The 22,377-nt window shown below is 36.2% G+C and overlaps 2 protein-coding genes across 8 annotated transcripts in view; both read left to right on the forward strand.

Annotated features, from left to right (window-relative positions):
- Positions 1–13,560, forward strand: part of LOC122314972 (protein MOR1-like) — a 30,859-nt gene extending 17,299 nt beyond the window's left edge. For 2 of the 5 annotated variants that reach the window (XM_043130633.1, XM_043130634.1), the window contains exons 16-54: positions 1,268–1,339; positions 1,430–1,537; positions 1,633–1,738; positions 2,360–2,472; positions 2,850–2,937; positions 3,224–3,324; positions 3,459–3,566; positions 3,683–3,788; positions 3,864–3,943; positions 4,364–4,513; positions 4,648–4,723; positions 4,931–5,055; positions 5,145–5,255; positions 5,335–5,484; positions 5,584–5,658; positions 5,753–5,834; positions 5,911–6,026; positions 6,108–6,206; positions 6,301–6,375; positions 6,473–6,568; positions 6,657–6,758; positions 6,874–6,975; positions 7,225–7,407; positions 7,571–7,682; positions 7,839–7,915; positions 7,981–8,060; positions 8,602–8,664; positions 8,751–8,880; positions 9,698–9,820; positions 9,963–10,040; positions 10,209–10,367; positions 10,459–10,617; positions 11,288–11,385; positions 11,517–11,673; positions 11,747–11,863; positions 12,033–12,128; positions 12,276–12,347; positions 12,478–12,763; positions 12,856–13,560. In XM_043130633.1, coding sequence (XP_042986567.1) covers positions 1,268–1,339; positions 1,430–1,537; positions 1,633–1,738; positions 2,360–2,472; positions 2,850–2,937; positions 3,224–3,324; positions 3,459–3,566; positions 3,683–3,788; positions 3,864–3,943; positions 4,364–4,513; positions 4,648–4,723; positions 4,931–5,055; positions 5,145–5,255; positions 5,335–5,484; positions 5,584–5,658; positions 5,753–5,834; positions 5,911–6,026; positions 6,108–6,206; positions 6,301–6,375; positions 6,473–6,568; positions 6,657–6,758; positions 6,874–6,975; positions 7,225–7,407; positions 7,571–7,682; positions 7,839–7,915; positions 7,981–8,060; positions 8,602–8,664; positions 8,751–8,880; positions 9,698–9,820; positions 9,963–10,040; positions 10,209–10,367; positions 10,459–10,617; positions 11,288–11,385; positions 11,517–11,673; positions 11,747–11,863; positions 12,033–12,128; positions 12,276–12,347; positions 12,478–12,763; positions 12,856–13,127 — 4,503 coding nt within the window. In that variant the 3' untranslated portion in view covers positions 13,128–13,560. The remainder of the gene's footprint in view (positions 1–1,267; positions 1,340–1,429; positions 1,538–1,632; positions 1,739–2,359; positions 2,473–2,849; positions 2,938–3,223; positions 3,325–3,458; positions 3,567–3,682; positions 3,789–3,863; positions 3,944–4,363; positions 4,514–4,647; positions 4,724–4,930; positions 5,056–5,144; positions 5,256–5,334; positions 5,485–5,583; positions 5,659–5,752; positions 5,835–5,910; positions 6,027–6,107; positions 6,207–6,300; positions 6,376–6,472; positions 6,569–6,656; positions 6,759–6,873; positions 6,976–7,224; positions 7,408–7,570; positions 7,683–7,838; positions 7,916–7,980; positions 8,061–8,601; positions 8,665–8,750; positions 8,881–9,697; positions 9,821–9,962; positions 10,041–10,208; positions 10,368–10,458; positions 10,618–11,287; positions 11,386–11,516; positions 11,674–11,746; positions 11,864–12,032; positions 12,129–12,275; positions 12,348–12,477; positions 12,764–12,855) is intronic. The other 3 variants (XM_043130635.1, XM_043130636.1, XM_043130637.1) reach the window with 2 other exon arrangements.
- Positions 13,561–14,621: 1,061 nt separating this feature from the next.
- LOC122315996 (syntaxin-32-like) lies at positions 14,622–21,676 on the forward strand. Of its 3 annotated transcripts, none has more exons than XM_043132392.1 (6): positions 14,632–14,957; positions 15,517–15,795; positions 16,693–16,943; positions 18,438–18,613; positions 19,003–19,197; positions 21,270–21,676. In XM_043132392.1, exons 2-6 carry the CDS (start codon positions 15,561–15,563, stop codon positions 21,427–21,429), a joined length of 1,017 nt encoding a protein of 338 aa, XP_042988326.1. In that variant the 5' UTR covers positions 14,632–14,957; positions 15,517–15,560; the 3' UTR covers positions 21,430–21,676. The 3 variants fall into 3 exon arrangements, with proteins under 3 accessions (XP_042988327.1, XP_042988326.1, XP_042988324.1); XM_043132390.1 differs by having other exon boundaries at positions 14,633–14,957; positions 15,534–15,795; XM_043132393.1 differs by lacking the exons at positions 18,438–18,613; positions 19,003–19,197; positions 21,270–21,676 and adding an exon at positions 17,109–18,398 and having other exon boundaries at positions 14,622–14,957; positions 15,534–15,795; positions 16,693–17,008.
- Positions 21,677–22,377: the final 701 nt, after the last annotated feature.

Consider the following 22,377-nt stretch of genomic DNA (forward strand, 5'->3'; position numbering starts at 1 on the left):
AATGATGCATGCAAACATTGATTTTGGAAATTTTGGGATCACCTCATTGTTATACTGTATGGAACAAATATCAACATTTCTTTAATTATATGGTAAATAAATGTTAAATATAAATCAAGATGGAAATTCCTAGTGTAATGTATACCTAGAATTGATTCTAGCTCTATTTAGGCTGTCTTGAATTTATGAACTGCAGGGATTTTCATAGTTTTATTTACATTTCTGATACTGATTTTACAATTTTGGAAAGAGCCCTGGCATAAATATATGTATATATATATATTTGTCTCTCTGTTTTACAGATTTCTTTGTAATTTATGTGGCAAGTAGTCCATTCCTTGGTTCTGTACGTTCCTATATGAATATAGACTGTGATCCACTTTTGCCTTTTGGCACTTTGATGTTTATCAATTAAATAATTGGTTATGAGGTTCTAGGTGCTGTATTGATCCAATTGTAGGGGATGCTTCAATGCAAGACTTTCTAGAATATTTGTAGATTTTTTTTAACAAGTAAAATAACAATTTATTGAACGAAGGTATAGCCTGAGTACACAAGAGGTATACAAACAGCATACACCTAGTTACAAAATTAGGAGCTAGAAAATGACACAAGAAAATAATCATTCAAGTAATCTCCATTAAAAACACAAGATGAGGGAGGCCCAAAGAAATAAAGTATGGAAGAAGAAAATTCTAAGCTCATCCAGAGAATGCTCCTTATCTTCAAAACTTCGACCATTCCTTTCAATCTAAAGACACCACATGATACATAGAGGAATCATTCTCCATACATCCACTATAAGTGACTTGGCTTTACACCCTTGCCAACAAGGAAACAAATCAACCACCCTCTTGGGCCTTGCCCAAGTAATACCAGCTCTATTAGAAAACTTTTTAAAGGTGGATTTTATGGGGCTTTGTGAAAGTGAGACTCATTCAAAATAGGTTTGAATTGAGAACGTATTTTAGAAATGTTTTCATTGGGGTTTGAATAAGTGGCTGGACCCATTGAAATTGTGTGCCAAGAAATTGAGGTTTTTTTATTTTTTATTTATGTTTGTAAATGTTTTGGTTTTTGTTTTATGGCAATGGAGGCAAGATGTTTTGATAACTGAGGTTGTTTTGGTGTAAAGATGTTTGGAGTGAGGGTGAGAAAATTTTTAAAAACTGTTTGTTCCCAAGCGTTTCCACAGTGCATCATTAAAGCTTATTATTTTCCTATTTTGGATTTCAAGCTTTACTTGTCATACTTGATTACGCTACAGACTCAAGAAGACATGTTTGTGAGAAAGTCGGCAGCTAGCATGCTTAGTGGGAAGAGGCCTGTGCAGGCAGCTGTGAGTTTTTCTGCTTCTTCATGTTCTTGGTACTTAATTTATGTTGAATTTCCATGTGTTTCGTTTTTGATTAGTTATGATTCTTATCAGCCCACTATAAAAAAGGGGGCCACTGTAAAATCGGGTGCCAGCAAGAAAGGTGATGGAACTGGACAGCTGAAATCTTCAAAGCCAGTTGAGCCGCCTGAAGACATTGAGGTAAATTAATGATGTCTTTTCGAAAGCTCTGCTTCATTTTTTGTTTGCTTTTGCTAGCTCTTTGCTAACGGCCTTTAAATGTTTAAACTTATCAGCCATCAGAAATGAGTCTTGAAGAGATTGAAAGCAGATTAGGTTCTCTTCTACAGGCAGAGACTGTTTCTCAATTGAGGAGTACTGTTTGGAAAGAACGGCTTGAGGGTTGATCTCTTTTTCCAACTCTCTCGTTTTGCTTATTTAATGTTTACCTGGGACATCCTTTGTGATGTTTCTGTGGTCTAGTCAGATCCTATTCTTCTCAAATTGAAAGATAAAAGATCAGTTTGGGTGGTCTTCTTTATAAAAAGGGAACGGGTTGAATATTTATAATACAAATTTTGTTTAAAACTCGTAAACCTTATCTATTGTGAAATGCCTATTGTCGTCAATGAAATTTACATTTACTTTCTTTTTAAAAAAATCCAGATAGTTCTGTGTACGTGGGCTTTGCCTATTTCTATGAATAAAACTTCTTGATTAGCTATCCAAAAAAAAAAAAAAAAATGCAGATAGTTCTAATACATTGGGGTTTGTTTTTGTTATTTTGTGATTGTGAACGGTGAAAATTAGGTGTTAATGTTTGTTAGGTTTTCTTTAATCATTTTTTATAACATATATATGGATGTTGCTTTTGGAAGCTCAAGTCGTAATGCTATCTTATATGGGAAGTTGAGGGCAGAGATCTATTAGTGATGATGAAGTATTAAATATGTTTCAAATTTTCCTTGCCTGATGAAGGTCTTGATTGTGTTTAAGGTTACTAAAATTTAAATTTTCTTGCAGCTATTTCTTCATTGAAACAACAAGTAGAAGGTTTACAAGAACTTGGTCCGTCAGCGGAAATTTTGGTTCGTCTACTCTGTGCTGTGCCTGGTTGGAGTGAAAAAAATGTTCAGGTATTTAAGGGTTCTACTTTGGTGTCTTGACTGGCTCATCCATCTATTTTAAGTTTTATTCCTTTATTCTCTCTGAGAAAAATATATTATAACTTTTAATATGAACAATGCAGTCTAGGGAAGAGTAAAGGGAGGGCATTGTGATGACGTTCCCTTAGAGGGAGTTTCGGGTAGAGTATTAGTTTTATGGGAAACTAGGGGTTGGGTTTGGGGAGGTGTGTTTTGGGTAGTTTTTCATGGGCTTTTTGGGTCATTAGGAGCTCTCTAGTATGGGCTAGGTGTTTTCTTGTATCCGTCAATTGTACTTGGTTACTCCTATTGATATATATATATATACATATATATAATACTTATAAAAAAAAATATGAACAATGCAGGTTCAGCAACAGGTTATTGAAGTTATTACCTACATAGCTTCTACAGTGACAAGATTTCAAAAGAAATGCGTGGTGCTTTGCTTGTTGGGTGGGTATTGTTCTTATATCTTGAACAGCTTGCTTTGTCTTTGGAGTTGCTGAAATTTTGCTAAAGCAGACCCGATGTCAACTTTTGTACCGAATATGCTGTTTTTTCTTTTTCTTTTTTCCTCTGGTTAAATGAATGCTTGCAAGTCCGGCTCTGCCTAGATTCTATTAATAAAATTCTCTATTATTTATTACCTATCAAAAAAATAATATTCTATTACTTATCAAAATGAATGCTTGTCAAGTCAACTTCAGCCTTAGCTGAATTTATTACCCCCAACTTACAGGAATAAGCGAACGAGTGGCAGATATTAAGACCCGTTCTCATGCCATGAAATGCCTTACTACCTTCTCTGAAGCAGTGGGTCCTGGATTTGTTTTTGAAAGAGTAAGTGTATTTCTAGTTTGTGTGTAAGAAGTATGCATCTCAAGAGTACTGTAGCAAACTTTAGGATGCCCTGTGTTCAATTATATTTAAGTTCTCCTGACATTTGTCTTAACCAATAAAATTTCAATTTATAGCTTTACAAAATCATGAAGGAGCACAAGAATCCTAAGGTTCTCAGTGAGGGAATATTATGGATGGTTTCGGCTGTTGAGGACTTTGGTGTATCACATTTGAAACTTAAGGTGTTTCTCTCTTTTAGAACATTAGTATCATGTGCTGTCTTGTTTTTTCTCATGGTTTTTCTATTATAAACTTCAATAATGTTATTGTTTAAGTGAAGTTAACTTTAATTTTACAGGATTTAATTGATTTCTGCAAAGAAACTGGACTGCAGTCTAGTGCAGCTGCTACTAGAAATGCTACAATTAAGCTTTTGGGTGTTGTGCATAAATTTGTTGGTCCAGGTGACTAATTATCTTGTTGTAACTGTCCATCTGCTTATGTTTAGTTTGAAGGCTATAAGTTGTTCTCTTTTTCAGATATTAAAGGATTCCTTGCCGATGTGAAACCTGCACTGCTTAGTGCACTTGATACTGAGTATGAAAAGAATCCGTTTGAGGTATATTAAGTATTTTTTATGGGGACTTTTTTCATAGCATTCTATGGGGAAATTTTACTCTATTCCCCCAAACTACCAATCTTTTTGCAGTATGACTACCAAACTGCTAAAATTGTCTCTTGTATCTGCCGAATTTGAAACATAATTGCAGTTCTCTCACTATGTTACGATCCGATTAAGGTCATATCATGTTAGCTATGTTTTTGTCCATCTTAATGGTCAGATCTTAAGGAGGGCATATGCTGTAAGTTATATTTTGTATTTGGGCTAAGCAACAACTTTGGTAGAATGAAGGTCATATTGCTAAAAGATAGCTGGTTTTCGAGGACTGGGGGGAGTGCAATTTTTTCCTTGTTTTATAGTTTCATCTCATTTTTCTTGTTTGTGGTTTACTGATTGTCCTCATACATCATCCTTCAGGGTGCTTCTGCAGTTGCAAAGAGAACTGTCAGGGAATCAGATTCAAATTCATCTATTACAGCTGGTGGGTTAGATGGCCTTCCACGTGAAGATATTAGCGGAAAACTCACCCCTACTCTGTTGAAGAGCTTGGAAAGTACTGATTGGAAGGTTTGATTGTTAAATATGATAACGCCAGTTTGGTTTCTATTACTGTCCTGGTTGCTGTGAATGTTTGGGAACTGATTTAAGAAAGCATTCATTACTTGGAATTATTTGGATTCTGAAACTTTTCTATATTTCAGGTTCGTTTGGAATCAATCGAAGCTGTCAGTAAGATTTTGGAAGATGCTAATAAGCGAATTCAGCCAGCTGGAACAGGTGCAATACCATTGTGGATCCTGATCAAGCCCTTTAAAATAAATGTGGCCACAGCTCACTCTAATTTTCCTCACTCTCCCTTCCTTTCTTTTGTCAGATTCTGTTGATGTTGTTTGTCGTGCCTTTACAATAAGCACAGTGTATTTAACTTTTTTGCATGCAAAGATAGTCAATTTTTAAAAAGGTTCTGTTTGCTCTGACTGGCAGTTGAATTATTTGGGGCACTGAAGGGACGCCTATGTGACAGCAACAAAAATTTAGTCATGGCAACCCTAACAACTATTGGCAGCATTGCCTCTGCTATGGGACCAACTGTTGAAAAGTCTAGCAAGGTCTGTTGACCCTTATTCAATAATTACCAAAATTCTATTTATTTTTATATCTTTTTTGTGACTTGAAAGTTATTCTGGTTTTTTTACAGGGCATTTTGTCTGATGTTTTGAAGTGTCTTGGTGACAATAAGAAGCATATGAGAGAATGCACCTTGACTACTTTAGATTCTTGGCTTGGTGCTGTTCATCTTGATAAAATGGTAACTGTTTATGTTATCTGGTGTTTTGAAAGTTTATAGTTTTGGTGTCAGGTTATGCGACAGTAATATTTTTTTGTAGGTTCCTTACATTACAGCAGCATTGACCGACACTAAGATTGGGGCAGAGGGGCGTAAGGATCTTTTTGATTGGTTGTCAAGGCAGCTCTCTGGATTAAGTGATTATGCAGACGCAGTGCATCTGTTGAAACCTGCTAGTTCTGCTATGACAGTAATTTTGTGCCAAACTTCTTATTACAACTGGTGCATACATGTTTTTCTGTTTCCTTTTCTCCCTTGAAGTCACCCGTATGCGTTCACTCTTTCTTAGGATAAATCGTCAGATGTTCGAAAAGCGGCAGAGGCTTGCATTCATGAACTTTTGAGAGTTACGGGACAAGAAACAGTATGTCTGCTAGATAAGATTCTGGTGCTTTGTTCTAATTCATCTTAGATATGGTTGGTACCTGAACATTTTCTCAATATTATTGTTCGTTCAGATCGAAAAGATTCTTAAAGATATACATGGACCAGCTCTGGCTCTCATTCATGAACGACTGAAACTTTATGGGACTTTTCAAGGTGGATTTTCCAGTAACTTGGCTAACTTTATTTTTTATTGGTTATGAACCATGCTAATGTGACCTGTTTCTTTTAGAACCATTTGAATCAGCAAGAGGAATGCCCATGGGGCTAACATCAAAAAACAGCTCAAGGGTAGGAAAATCCACTTCAAATGGTGTGATTAAGCATGGGAACAAAACTATGTCTTCGGTATGTTATGCTATTTTTCAGGTACATATTCATTTTAAAGTTTAAAGATTATATTGATATTATTTTTCATGGTCTGGAAAGAGAGTCGTAACAAAGGGCTCAAGGACGGAGTCAGTAATATCTGTTCAAGATATAGCTGTCCAGTCACAGGCATTTTTAAATGTTAAGGACTCAAATAAGGTATTTCAGCTGAAATTTGATTAGTATAATTTTTTTTTTTTATTACATGAAAACATTTATAAATTACGTGTCCTTTGGAATGAATTATATGCAGGAGGATCGGGAGAGAATGGTTGTTCGGAGGTTCAAGTTTGAGGAGCCACGGCTTGAACAGATTCAAGATCTTGAGGTTTGTACTTGTCTAGTTGTATAGTTTTCATAGAATGGTATGTTTCCCATATAACCACCAAGTTGCTAGTGATCTTTGATACATGCCTTTGATATAGAATGACATGATGAAGTACTTCAGAGAGGATTTGCATAGGCGGCTTCTAAGTACAGATTTTAAGAAGCAAGTGGATGGCCTTGAGATGCTGCAGAAGGTGTTTTGCTTTTCTCACATCTTTGATTAAACAAATTTGATTTGAGTGTATGAAGCTGCCTTATATGAATCTTCTATGAACGTTTCAGGCACTTCCATCCACAGCAAAGGAAATTATTGAAGTTCTGGATATACTTCTGAGGTGGTTTGTTTTGCAGTTCTGTAAATCAAACACAACATGCCTGTTGAAGGTGGTGCATTTTCTAATTTATTTATTAGTGCTTTTTTCCTGTTCAGTGTTTGTTTCTCAGGGTCTGTAAATTTGTTGACTCTATTATGTAAATATAATTCTGTTGAAATGGACAGGTACTGGAATTTCTTCCCAAGCTTTTCGACATTTTGAGGAATGAGACCTACTCTTTGAGCGAGTCTGAAGCAGCTATATTTCTTCCATGCTTAATCGAGAAGGTTATTTAAATTTTGGATTGAATGAGTTGGGATGCATATAATGTCATTCTTTTTTTTTTTTCCCCTCAAAACTTGCACATTATTTTTGTCTATCATTGGGTGTCATGATGCTAGTTTAGAGGTAATTCAACATGATATGATGTATGCTTATCATCATCTATGTAGTACTTATCCAAAAAAAAAAAAAAAATCTATGTAAAGTTCAAATTGGTTACGGTGTAAAAGACTAACCTTTATATTGTGCTGCAGTCAGGGCATAACATTGAGAAGGTACGAGAAAAAATGCGGGAGTTGACCAAACAAATTGTCAACTTATGTTCTGCATCAAAATGTTTCCCTTATATTTTGGAGGGTCTGCGATCAAAGAACAACCGTACTCGGATAGAGTGTGCCGATCTCATCGGATTCATCATTGATCATCACGGAGCTGAGGTAAAAGTTGAGGTTTTTTGTTTTTTGATTTTTTTTAAGTAAACAAAGAAATCAAGCAAAAGGCTTTTTGTTTGTTACTTCAAGTGTTGCAATATTACATTGCTGCTGCTGCTGCTACTACGATTTTGAGTGTTAGCATACTTGTCTATTCTCATTTCAACAGATTAGCGGACAGTTTAAATCATTGCAAGTTGTTGCGAGCTTGACAGCAGAACGAGATGGTGAAATTAGGAAAGCTGCGTTAAATACTCTAGCTATGGGTTATAAGATTCTTGGTATGCCATGATTTACCACTGGAATCCTTCTTGTGATTTGTCGTGAGGTTTTGATTTTGTATACAGCTCACACCTTGAGGATTTCAGTGTCCCCCTCTCCTCTGTGCATCCTGCCTGGCTGTTGCTGAAAACTCTATTTTTACCACATTTTTTTAGGTGAGGATATATGGAGATACCTTGGGAAGCTAACAGATGCTCAGAAAAGCATGTTAGATGATAGATTTAAGTGGAAGGTGGGTATTATTAGTGCTGTGTCCTTTTAATGTTACTGTCCATTTACCAAGATACATTTTGTCAGGTCCGAGAGATGGAGAAGAAGAAGGAAGGCAGGCCTGGTGAAGCTAGAGCTGCTCTGAGGCGTTCTGTCATGGAAAATGGGTTTGTTCTGCTCTTAATGCTTGTCATACACATTTTTCTGTAATTTTTCTTTGCCTTTTCTTACGTCTGATCTCACATGTTTTGCATCATGATAGTCAATTTTTGAATGTGACGTGATTATTTGGCTATTTATATATGGTGTTCACAGTTTTTCTATATGAACCCTTAAATGTCCATGGTCAATACCTCATGAAGCTTACATGAAATTTAACTATGCTGAATATCTCTTTCTTGTTTTTAAATGAGAGACAATAATATAATTAAAACAAGTACATGGTCACTATTTGCAAATTTTTGGTCATAGTTCTTCCATCTGTAAACGTCCTGTGTAATCAAATACCTAGTCTCATCGCAAAAAATACTTATTGCATTAGAAAGAAGGCGCATAAGCAAACTAGGAAATTTTTCCTTAACCGAAAGGAAACTACTTGTAAAGTGTATGAACTATCTGACCATGGATTCAATATGTAGCTGTAATATTTTTGTTGCTGCCTAGGAGATTCTTTCAAAATCTCAATACGTTTCCTCCGTTGATTACCAGGTCTGATGTAGCAGAACAAAATGGGGAAGTTTCGCGATCTGTTTCAGGAACAATACATACAGGGTACAATAGATACTTAACTTTTAAATTCTTTAAATTCTATTTTGTTGTGTACAGTGTATTTCTGTCATGGTCTTAATATCTCTTAGTTCCAGGAAAAACTACGGTCATATTGAACAAATGGACAGACATCTGGCGCCCCATGCTCTTCCAAGTGCCAATGGTCCCGCGGACTGGAATGAAGCTTTGGACATTATATCCTTTGGTACTCCTGAGCAGGTGTGTGGCTTATCTTGTGTGTTGACATTTTTACTTCTTCAGTGGGGAAAATCATCATCCGCCAAACCAAGATATTTGATTTTTGTACATGTTGACACACATGTTATGATAAGCTTGTTACAGAGGTGTCGATTGATTCATTCATTTTTGGAAGTTGTCATTATGATTTTGTGTTGGAAAATAGAAAATGTTCTCTATTGAAAATAAATGTCGTTCAAAAGTATCGCGGTGAACTTATAAAAAAAAAAAAAATTTGCGGTGATACTTGTATTGTATAATCATATTATTGATTATGCCTATTGTTTAGTCTACTGTCTGTCTAATTGAAAGCTGCATTTCTGCAACAAGGTTTAGGCCTCGTTGGGGGAATGCGTTGAGATGAGAAATCTGTGAATAGTAGTGAAATGGTTTGTGAAAAGTAGTGAAATGAATTGAGTTAAGATGTTTTATTGAGTTTTAGGAAAGAAGAGAGAAAAACTTGAATAAAAATATTATAAAAAATATTGTTAGAATATAATTTTTTAATATAATTTTTATTTTGTAATTTGAAAAGTTTGAATTGTTTTATTGTTTTGTTTGGAAGTTTGGGAAAATTGTAATGATCAAATGAAAAAGTTCAGGATTTGAAATTGAAAAGTGTTTGTGTTTGGGTGATTTTTGGGAAAGAAATAATGAGATGAGATGGTTTGTGTTCTCAAACGAGGTCTGTAAACTAAGGTCATTCATGGGCCCATTCTCGTAAAAATATATATATATATATATGCATGTAATTGTAGTGTCAGCGAAGTTCTAATCCTGAAATATGTGTCTTTTGCAGTCTGTTGAAGGAATGAAAGTTGTGTGTCATGAGTTAGCACAGGCCACTAGCGATCCAGATGGCAGTGCAATGGATGAACTTGTGAAGGATGCAGATAGTCTGGTTTCATGCTTGGCAAATAAGGCAATTACATTTATGTCTCTTTTGATGATCACTATCACTCCCCATTTCTTTCATCCTGGCAAATAATAATTAAGTATTGTTAATAAAGTATTATTGTCTTTAAAATCTTATCTATCCCTGTCTTTTTTTTCCTTTATAATAGGTGGCTACTACTTTTGACTTCAGTCTGACTGGAGCATCGTCACGGTCTTGTAAATATGTCCTGAACACGCTCATGCAGGTAAGTTTACCTTATAACTGGCATTTCATTGTGTTTTATTGTCACCTTTATGTATGTTTTGGTTTTGTTGGAGTCTTAGTTTTTCTCTTCTGTGTCTTCTCAGCAATCAGACTCTGCATCTAATAATTATTTTGTTGCACCTTACTAATGATATAGACTTTCCTGCAGACCTTTCAAAATAAAAGACTCGCCTATGCTGTCAAGGAGGGTACTCTTGACGGTCTCATCACTGAGCTTTTGCTTTGGCTTTTAGATGAAAGGGTTCCCCACATGGACGATGGCAGCCAACTTTTAAAAGCTTTAAATGTCTTGATGCTTAAGATTCTGGTTAGTCTTACTTTAAATTTGAAAACTCATTGCTGTTGCAGTAAGATTTACGTATCTGTTATATTAGCTTAATAGGCAATTGTATTTACAGGATAATGCAGATCGAACTTCATCCTTTGTTGTTCTGATTAATCTCTTACGTCCATTGGATCCATCAAGGTGGCCTTCACTGGCATCAAATGAGTCATTTGCTTCCAGAAATCAGAAGTTCTCTGATTTGGTTGTCAAATGCTTAATCAAACTTACGAAGGTAATTTTTCATCTTCAGTACTCAGTTATTTTTTTCAGAATCTTTTTCATGAGTTTTCTTAATAGTCTGGTCTGCACATATGCAAGAGGTCAACAATGGTTCCAGAATTCTTGAACTGGCAGATTACTTTGCAGTTAATGACTCGACTTGAGTATACTCCCTGTGTATGTGGGCAACGCCTATTTCATTCTTATTAATAAAGTTATTTTAACCCATCAAAAAAAGAGGGAACCGCTGATGAGAGAGGGTTGCTAGACTCTGTATGTGGTTTATGTGGTTAAAATTACCAAATGCTTGTCTTCGGTTCTAACTATGTATCATTATTGCTTCTTGGAATTTTCCAATTGAAGTTTTATCTGATATTTTTTATGAATATTAATTCTAGTTTTGAAAGACAGTCACTTTCTCCAAGAGTGATGTTCATTTATAACTTTTAAGAAACCATGACTACCAAAATTGTTAAAAGAGACTGGGTATTGAAACTATATGGATGCGGCAAGAGTTAATTAGGGTAACCTGTTCCCTATGGATGAAGTATTATTGTTGTATGTTTTTTATTTTCTTCTTTGTCTGATTATGCTTTTTTTTTTTATAGGTAATTCTTTGTCTGATTATGTTCACATATATACATGGATATGCAATAATTCTGCTTCCATTTGGTACGGTACAGGTTCTACAAAGCACCATATACGATGTTGATCTCGATCGTATCCTTCAAAGCATCCATTTATACCTGCAAGATTTGGGGATGGAAGAAATCAGGAGGAGGTATCTGCTTTTAATATATTTTGTTTGTTTCTTGAATACACCCTGTGCAGTTACAACTTTCATTCTTGTCTCCTACTGGATATGAGTTAATCTCTTTTCTTCTTTTCCTGCCAAATATAAATCCACGATAGAGCTGGCGCCGATGACAAACCATTACGTATGGTCAAAACTGTACTACATGAACTTGTGAAGCTTCGTGGAGCTGCAATAAAGGGTCACCTTTCTATGGTTCCTATAGATATGAAACCTCAACCAATTATTCTTGCCTACATTGATCTTAATCTTGAGGTATTTATCTAGTTACTTGATCTCTTCATTTTGGATGGGGAATACCTATAATCATACTCTTTTAACTTTGCAGACATTAGCTGCAGCGAGAATGTTGACCTCATCGGGGCCTGGGGGCCAAACTCATTGGGGTGATTCGGCTGCCAACAATCCATCATCTGGCACACATTCTGCTGATGCCCAGTTGAAGGTTTCCATTTACCGGAATTTTAGTGCTTACCATACAATTATTTATTTGGGCTTATCCCTCTTACATTGATTTTATTGTTCATTCTCTCTTTTTCTATTTCCTGAGCTTTTCCATTTCTCTGTTGTAACTAAATAATGATTCATTTGGTTCCCCCTCCCCCTACTTACAGCAAGAACTCGCTGCTATATTCAAGAAAATTGGTGACAAGCAAACTTGCACTATTGGTCTATATGAGCTATACCGCATTACTCAATTATACCCAAAGGTAAGTACTCAATTTGTTGATTCTATTTCGACATGCATGTTTGATTATTCAGTCATAAGTGGGATGGAATCAAGTTAGTTACAAAGGCACTTACTTAGGTCCATCTGTTTGCTTACCTGGTTAAAGTACTTGTCTTTCCTATTTCAGGTTGATATATTTTCTCAGCTCCAAAATGCGAGTGAGGCATTTCGCACTTATATTAGGGATGGTTTAGCTCAGGTTTTGTAGCTTCGTCCTTACCAGTGAATTTTTCTACTCCAGTAAAAGTAAAGTGAACACCAACATTTGCACACATACACAGACAAACAATTGAAATTATCAATTAGCTGTTGGTTTTGCCTTTTTGCAGATGGAGAAGAATGCAGCTGCTGGAAGGACTCCTTCGAGTTTACCAATGCCAACCCCTCCTCCAGCAGCCTTAACTGTTTCTTCCCCTGAATTTGCACCTCTTTCCCCTTTGCATACAAATGCTTTAAATGATGGAAAAGCATTGAATGTGAAATCTGATCCAACAAACTTTAATCTGCCACCAGCGTATGCCGAAGACAACAGGGTCATAGATCCCCTCACTTATAGGGGATTCACCTCTGAGAACTCATTGGGTGACCAAAGAAACGAGAGATTTGTAACTGGAGGTAATCTATGCTAGCGATTCGGCTTGTGTTTTTAATTTTGATTTTTTCTCTTAATAAGGACTTAAAGAGTAAAGTCCACATGGAAATTGCAGTAACCAGTGGGACATTGGATGCAATTCGAGAAAGGATGAGGAGCATGCAATTAGCAGCAGCTGCTGGGAATCCTGACACTGGAAGCAGGCCACTTATGTCCATGAATGATAACTTAAACCATGGACTCTCTGGTCACGTTTCTCATGCATCAGACCGCATTGGCTCAGAGAATGCAGTGCAGAGTGGGGTTCTTCCTATGGATGAGAAAGCATTGTCTGGGCTTCAAGCTCGGATGGAGAGACTTAAAAGTGGCGCAATTGAACATCTGTAGGGAGAGGGAAAAAAAAGGATAAAGTGAAATATGTGTCGACATCTTTCACCTTACATTGTAAATGGAACGAGAACCAGAGTTCAATTCAGGGCAGTTGGCAGTTGCCTCCGGTAGATCTCTGTATGGTATGGAGTTTCTATTTACCCAGCCCGATGTCATCATTGCAACCTTTGAAGCGGTAGCAGAGCTATGAAGAAGTAGCACTTTTTGGCCATCTGTGCATATAATTTGTATATTGTAGTAGTTTAATCTTCCTTTTGGCAGGAATGCCTTGGTTTGCCCTAATTTTATACTGTTGTACACATTTCTTAGAGCAATTTGTGTTTTTCTTTCTTTCTTTTTTCTAAATTTAGTCTGTATTTAGTGAGTTACCTCTGACGCCAGGAAATTTTGATTGAATTTGATATCGATCTATACAAATTATTCTCGAGAATTTGCCAGACTCTTATATTGAGCTTAGTAAACTGAACAGTGTTTTCCTTGGGTCTGCGCAAATTTCTTTTATCACATGTGAGGGAGGGTGTTGAGAAACACCCACTGTCAAGTTGGAGTTGAAGGAAGAGCTTAGCTACTCATCATTCTTACACACCACAATATTTTTATTTATTTATAATTTATTTTTTGTTTTATTCTTCTTAAATTAATTGAATTCTTCTACCTATCATCCATATATTGCACATTTAGTAAGAGAAAAAATTAAAAAAAGTATGGTGTGTGGTATATGGAAATGATGAATATAAATTTTCTTTGAAACGAACGAGCAAAATGACCAAACTTGAATTTTTTATTTTTATTTTTTCCAAGTTAACGGACACAACATGCAAAATTTGAAACTTCTGATTTTTTATTTTTGGGAAAAGTCCTGGGTACCGATTTTAGAATCAATCCAAAGGTATATTAAACCCTCACAATGGATTGTTTGTTGGTATATTCTCGAGGAGTGACTCTATTGATTCTTTTTTATTGAGATTTCTCAAACACATTCTACAACAAATTTTACTTTTATTGAGATTTGCTGCATCCAACCAATATATTACCTTCGGCGTAAAATTTCTCTGTAATAAATTTTTTCGTTAAAATTATAGTATACGATAATTTTTTTTTTCCTTTCAAAGTAATGAGTAATGACACGCGTAAGTTAAAAATGTTATATGGATAAAATATTTTAGTCGCAAAAAATTTTTACAAAAATAAATATATATATTGATGTGATTTGATTTAGTATGTTAGATTGTAAAATTATTTTTATTATAAAATATATATAATATATCATATAAAATTATGTCAGTTTATAAATTTACTTTTATAAATTTTTTTTATAATTATAATACTTCTCTATTATATGTATTAAGTGACAACTTCGTTTTGTCAGTGTTTTTTTATTTATTTTGAATTTCAAATTCTAAATTTTTAAAATTTCATCGTTTTCAATAACTAAGAATTATAATTATGTAATAATATTGTAAGTATAGATGGCAAAGAAAACGGGCCGAGCCTGTGCTTTATACACGACGTCGTGTTAAAGAATTTTCCGCCAACGTTCCCATCGAGCCCTTCGTTGATACAGCCCTCTCATTTCCACAAATCTTCGATTTTCGTCGGTGTCTACATTTGTTCTCCCCGCCGGATCTGATATCGTGTGAGAATTCGTCCGATCTAACCCGACGAAAACCTCAGATATCCCATTCGCATGAAGAACCTCGCGATTCTATGAAGGCTGACCTTGATCCAGATCTAGGAACTTCATCGCTTTGTTCCTGAAATTAGACGCGATTCATGAGGATAAAATTGGCTCCGCGACTCTAGGATTTCAGATCTCGCCTCTTGAAGGTGATTTTTGCTGCGCTTAGCCTTATACTCCTGTTCCTGATTGGATGATGAGAAAATGTCTGGGTGAAAAAAAAAAAGACACTAACGGTTCGAACGTATTCCTTCCTGTTTAGTTTCAGGAAAAATAAATTCAATTCAACTAGACATAATGTAATTTTATGATTAACTGAGTCGATAGTTGGCCCCAGCATAGCATGAATTCTAGGACACGAAACTCTAATTTCCCCCATCTTCTTTTTTTGTCTCCATGAGCAAATGAGCACATTTATTTATTGAATGGATGTATATGGTTTTGGAGATATAGGAGGGTTATATGGCTGAGAAAATTGATGAGAATTTAGTATTGAAAGATTGGGAGCAGCTAAGCCCAATTGTTTTTTAGCTCAACTGGGGTTTACCATTTATTTGTTGTTTTTGCCGGCATGTTCTGGTCCATGAAAGATATAAGATTTATAATCGTCCATGAAACATGTAAGATTTAAAATTTGAATATATTTTATCTGTTTCTAAAGTCACGGGTTCAAATCCAAAGATCTGAATGAATGTATGTGATGTCAAGTGGTTATGTTATTGTAGGATTTGCATTTAAGTTGAGAGTAGAAAATGCATGTCAGATCGGCACAATCGTTCCGTGATCGGACTCAGGAGTTCCAGAGCATAGCTGATCAGCTTAAGAAGTCATTTTCATCAGGGTCTGTGCCAAATGGACCAAGCAGCAGCTCAAAGTCAGAGGAACAGCGATCTGCAGTTGCAATTCAGTCCGAGTTTAACAAGAGGGCCTCTAAGATCGGTTATGGGATACACCAGACATCGCAGAAACTGGCAAAGCTGGCAAAGTGTAAGTAATGAATTGAATTTTTTTTCATAAAGCGTTAAATTACCAGTCATAAAATATTTTGTAGATGTTTTCTTATTTTAGTTGTAAATCCTATTTAGGCATTACTCATGTGTACGTCCTCTGTACTCAGTTATGCCTAGGATATTATGAATAAAACTTCTTGATTGATTACCTATAAAAAAAAAAAAAAAATTACTGTGGTACAAATGTCAGAAAGAAAACAGCATTCTTCTAATCAAATGGTTGGATTGTGATGATATTGTTTGTTGTTATTCACTGAAACACAATTAAGTTACAACAATATATGAAAACGTTTTTTTTTTTTTTTTTACAAGTTTTTATTTTCGATTTTCAAAAGTTAGATCAATGAAGGTAAACGGATGAAGAGAACTGCATGCTGCCTAAATAATCATCCAATCATACATATATTATAAGAATATGGGCTTAAGGGAATTTAATTGGAGGTAAATGCCATTGATTTCGTTCCTTTCTTTCCATGGAATTTATATAATCTATAGTAGGATTGCATTTCAGACATTGCCTCTTATAGTCAAAGTTCCCCTTTCATGGAGCAAGCACCTATATAACTGCACTAGGCATCAGCACCTGTGTGAGTTATAACCTCGTAGAGCCATAACTTCTTAGCTCTTCCATCCCATTGACCTCCTCAACATCTTTTCTAAAGTTGCATTCCACACCACGTAAGCTTTGTTAGAAGGTCTGGATGGTAATGGTCCAACTTTACGACCCAATATTTAACTGTGAAATCATTAATCCTTACTACACCCACTATTACCAGCTCATTGTTACCCAATTTCAGTGTTATGATCATTGTAAATGTATTGTGTGAAGATTGATGCCAACTTTTCCCGTTAATGTATTTTTGTTGATTTGTAGTGGCAAAGAGGACTTCAGTTTTTGATGACCCCACCAAAGAGATCCAGGAACTGACAGCTCTTATCAAACAAGATATTACTGCACTAAACTCTGCTGTTGTAGACCTTCAGCTTCACTGCAACTCTAGAAACGAGAGTGGGAATGTCTCTAGTGACACCAATAGTCACTCAACTGCAGTTGTAGATGACCTGAAGAATCAGTTGATGAGCACCACAAAAGAGTTCAAAGAAGTTTTGACCATGAGAACAGAGGTATGGACAGTGTTGCTTGGTATCCTTGCTTCTTCGTCTATGCTGCTTATCTCATTGGGATTCTGGTACACCACTGTTGCTTCATAGCTCTTTTTAATTGTTACTCCAAAATTCTTTGTCTAACCTGCCCACCTATTTCCTCTCTCTTTTTCCTCTTCCTACAAGGGTTGAAAAGAGAATTGGGAGTTTATTTCGGAACTTCTTATGCGGCAGTATAGGAGAGGAAAAAAAGTTTCACTTGGTTAGTTGGAAGAAAGTTTGTCAACCATTGGATGGTGGTGGTTTGGGGATTAAAGATTTAAAGGTTTTTAATAGAGCTTTACTTGGGAAATGGCTTTGGAGATATCATTTGGAAAGTGAAGCTCTATGGAAAAATGTGATAGATGTGGAGTATGGAAGTTTGTGGGGAGGTTGGTGTTCTAAAGCTTCTAGTGGAGCATATGGGGTGAGTTTGTGGAAATTTATTAGAAAAGGATGGGATTTCTTCTCTAATAATTTTAGATTGAAGGTAGGAGATGGAAAGAGAATTCTCTTTTGGCATGATTTGTGGTGTGGGGATACTGCTCTCTAGCTGGAATTTCCTGCCCTTTACAGAATTGCAAGGGATCAAAATGCAGCTGATTGTGATTCTTACTGCAGCAACAACAAGAAGGTTGAATGGAATGTTATTTTCAAAAGGGATGTTAATGATTGGGAAGTGGATGAAGTTCAGGCATTGCTGGTTAAACTTTACAACTTAAAGTTGGTGCTTGAAAGGGAGGATAGTATGGTATGGACTTCTGCTGGAAATGCTAAGTTTTCAGTTTCATCCTATTATAGAGTTTTGTCAAGTCATGGTAGTTGTGTTTTCCCATGGAAAAGTATATCGAAAGTGAAAGTTCCTCCCAAGGTTGCTTTTTTCTGTTGGGTGGCTTCTTTGGGCAAAGTCTTGACAACTGATAATCTTAGAAGGAGAGGATTGTTTATTACTGACTAGTTTGTCATATGCAAAACGGATGGAGAATCAGTAAATCATCTTTTCCTTCACTGCGAAGCGACTAGATTCTTGTGGGATGAGGTTCTGAGCTGGACAGGTTTACATTGGGTAATGCCCAAAGATGTGGTGGATTTATTGGTAGGGTGGAAGGGTTTGAAGGGCTGTAAGAAGACAGCGTGTGTTTGGAAGACGATTCCCCCTTGTCTTGTGTGGTGCTTATGGATCGAAAGAAATGGGAGATGTTTCGAAGATAAAGAATGCTCTTTGGAAGAACTTAGGGATTTTTTCTTGAGTACTTTGGGTTTTTGGGCTAAAGCTTATGTAATGGCGGATAATTTTCTGAAGCTGTTTTAGTTTTCTGGGTTTGTTTTCTTTTTGTTTCTGGAAGTTGTAGGTTTATCCTTTGTATACCTCCTGGGTACTTGGGCTTATGTGTATTTCTTCAATAAAATTATTACTTATAAAAAAAAAAAAAAAAATTACTCCAAGACTAATGGTATTTCATTGGCTTCATGAAGAACTTGAAGGTTCACGAGAACAGAAGACAGTTGTTTTCTTCTACTGCTTCGAAGGACTCTACAAATCCTTTTGTGCGTCAGCGTCCGCTGGCTGCCAGGTCTGCTGCTAGTACCTCAAACGCCCCCCCTCCTCCATGGGCCAATGGGTCACCATCTTCATCCCAATCGGTTCCTAGGTAAGAGTTAGTTTGTTGGTTTGGCAACATTTGTACTGGGATATTATTATCTCTGTATGCTTATCAAAAAAATATTATTATCTATGTAAGAGTTAGTTTGTTGGTTTGAGACTAATTTTTGCTGTGTCTTTTGAGATTTCAATGCTTGTTACTTATCTTGCTTCCAGTAACGAATTGTAAGTTTTCTTGTAAAGCCAAGTTCTGCTGTGTTTGGGGTTGATGTGGAGTGGAAACTTTGTTTTCGTTATTGCCATTATTTTATCCCTTTTTGCAAGACTTGAAGCTAAGACCTACCCAACGACAAGTTATCACCTGAACCAAGATCTTGGGGCCTTGAACTTTTCTATTACATCCAAGTGAAACCTTATTCCTGGTTTCTAAATTTACAGAAAGCAGATGGATGGGGAGAGTCAGCCATTGGTGCAGCATCAACAGCAACAACAGCAGCTGGTTCCATTGCAAGACACTTACATGCAGAGCAGAGCTGAGGCACTTCAGAATGTAGAATCCACTATTCATGAGCTCAGCAGCATTTTCAACCAGCTGGCAACACTGGTCTCTCAGCAAGGAGAGATTGCGATCAGGTTTTACTTCATAAATATATATATTTTTTTATAGGTAATCAAGAAGTTTTATTCATAAAAGTAGGCAAAGCCCAAGTACACAAGGAGTATACATGAGAAGTACCTAAATTCATAACTATAATTTACTCTGCACAAGTCAGATAAATTATGGCTAACATTGACTGCTTTATATTCCGGTATATGTCACGCATCTCATTTGTGAAGTATTAATACCAGCTGCTAGACTAGTGAATCATGTTCGTAATAATATCATAAATCACTCACGATATTTTGGTTGGATTTGTTTGTTTTTTATATGATTATATCAATTATCGTAGCCTAAGTTAATTTATGATAGTAATAAGATTTTTTTTTTTTTTTATAAGTAAACGATAGTATTAATAAGAATAGACATAGCTCAAGTACACAAGGAGGTATACAAGAGATAACACCTATCTAGTTCGCTAAATAGGACAAAAGGAAATCATGTACATTTAGGCGATTGAAATCTATGGCAATGGCCCATTGAAACAAAGTGCTGAAAAATAACACACGAAGCTCCTCTAGTGTGTGCTCCTTCTCTTTGAAGGTCCTCTTGTTACGCTCTCGCCATAAGCACTACATAATGCAGATAGGGACCATCTTCCAGATAGCTTTGATTTGTGCAGTACCTCCCGGCATCACCCAACTCGCCAAAAGCCCAACCATTGAAGCCGGCATCACCCACTTTGAAGGTCCTCTTTTTACGCTCTCGCCATAAGCACTACATAATGCAGATAGGGACCATCTTCCATATAGCTTTGATTTGTGCAGTACCTCCCGGCATCACCCAACTCGCCAAAAGCCCAACCATTGAAGCCGGCATCACCCAATTTAGACCTAAACGACTGAAAATTTTGCACCACAGAAACCTGGCTGTCTCACAGTGTAATAAGAGATGGTCCACTGTCTCACCGGCTTTCTTACACATATAACACCAATCTGAAATAATTATCTGTCACTTCCTCAAGTTATCAGTGGTCAAAATTTTACCCAGAGCTGCTGTCCATATGAAAAACAGTGCTTTAGGAGGCACCTTGTTCCTCCACAGTCTTCTCCATGGAAATTGAGAATTCGATGAAGCTGTAAGGGCCTTATAAAATGAGTGACTGAAAAAATACCCTTACCCGCTGGTATCCACCACAATGTATCAACTTGTAGTCCATTCGGTTTCTTGGAATATGGTAGATGAAAAAAGGCCTCAAAATTGTCTATTTCCCAATCTTGAGCTGCTCTAGTAAAGGTCACATTCCATTGAACTTGATCTCCTGAGAGGGTCATGAGATCCGCCACCGCTGCTTCTTGGTCGCTTGCCACTCGAAAAGCTAAAGGAAATGAATCCTTTAGTGCCACCTCCCCCACACCAGATATCATTCCAGAATTTTATACGCGTTCCTTCGCCCACCACCAAACTGGTATGGTTAGCAAACGCCCTCCATCCTCGTCTTATACGCCTCCAGATCCCCACACCGATCGGCCCATTCCCCTCTCTAGTACACCAACCTCCCCAAGACCGATCATATTTACAATCAACTACTAGTTTCCAACTACTATTTCCACCGGATAAAAGATTATATTTAAGTTTTGGACGAGTTTCAGACAAGTTAAAATCTAATTTCTGACATATATTTGGAGTCATCATTATCTAAGAGCCTATGTATGAACTTGACAATAGATCTTGCCAATTTTTGCCTCATAACAATATTGGTGCTGAAATGGGCTGAATCTCAGAACCACTCCTACCTTTAAAGAGCTCTCTCTCTCTCTCTCTCTCTCTCTCTCTCTCTCTCTCTCTCTCTCTCTCTCTCTCTCTCTCTCTCTCTCAGTTAAGAACCTATTCTTATTATTGTGAGATCTATATCAAATTTTCTAATCTTTTATAGTAATTTCATTCGATGATTGATATCCATTTCAATTGTTCCAATCTTTGTATTACGCATATGCTCGACAGTTAAGAATGTGAAAGGGCTTTCGTGAGCTACATTTATACTAGGAATTCATTGCTTCCTGACCTGAAATTTTTTTGACAATTGATAGTGGTGTTTTTGTTGCAGGATTGATGAGAACATGGATGACACGTTGGCAAATGTGGAGGGAGCACAAGGAGCGCTGCTCAAGTATCTGAACAGCATATCATCTAATAGGTGGCTGATGATCAAGATATTCTTTGTATTGATCTTTTTTCTAATGGTTTTCCTATTTTTTGTGGCCTAGTCACTGCAGATACAGAATTGAAGAGAATGAAGAAAATGTTGTTTTTCACTTGTGATGATGTTTATATCTTTTCCTCCCCGTTTTGCTTTAACCAAATATTCGTGCAGGCAGAGATAAATTAAGTTTCCAGTTTGCCTAATGTGATACATATGTATGGATAAATGCAAGTATACATGTTGAAAACAATGAGAACTGCAAAAATGATTTCTTCGTCCTTTTATGGGATATGTTATGATGTATTGTTATACTTGCTGTCTTCACTCCGAGTCTGTGTAATGTACCAAGGGAAGTTTATTGTTGAGCTTTTCGGCACAGGCTTTTGGTTTAGACTTTAGACCCCCGAGGTGCCATATTTCCAAGATGGATCACTCATGGGAAGTTGATTTTCTTCATTTAATGGTCACTTTCATGGTGTCAGATGAAAACAGTTCAAGTTTTTCTTCGGCATGGGATTCTGAAAGTTTTCTCAATTTTTTTTTTTTTTTTTCTCTTTCTGGCAATGTTTTAGTTGGTAGAGTTTTAATGCTAGATTAGGTTTCTATTTGGCAGTAGTTAGTTAGGGAAATCAACTAATCTGAGAAAAATATGTGCATAAAATTCGAATGCCAATGGCTTTTCATGAATGAACATACACTCATTTGGAACAAACTATTAACCTGTAAAGTTGCAATGGTTGCTGTATTCTTTTCAAATGAACTTCCTACTTCAAGCTCTTGTGATGCTATTATCCATGTAAGACTCGTCGAATTTCATTCCGAATGTACAAAATTAAATGAAAATATAATGTGTAGTTTATATATTCTTAAGCATAATAGATGATTGTATCATAATTAAACGAATGGAGTATAAACCTGTTAAAATGCATTAAAATATATATATATCTCCCTCTAAATTATTCTTGCTTCTCCCATTGCATAGACTTTTTATATTTATCTATCAAATGGTGTC

This window comes from Carya illinoinensis, chromosome 7 (genome assembly GCF_018687715.1).
Source record: "Carya illinoinensis cultivar Pawnee chromosome 7, C.illinoinensisPawnee_v1, whole genome shotgun sequence".
In the NCBI taxonomy this organism is placed as follows: Eukaryota; Viridiplantae; Streptophyta; class Magnoliopsida; order Fagales; family Juglandaceae; genus Carya; species Carya illinoinensis.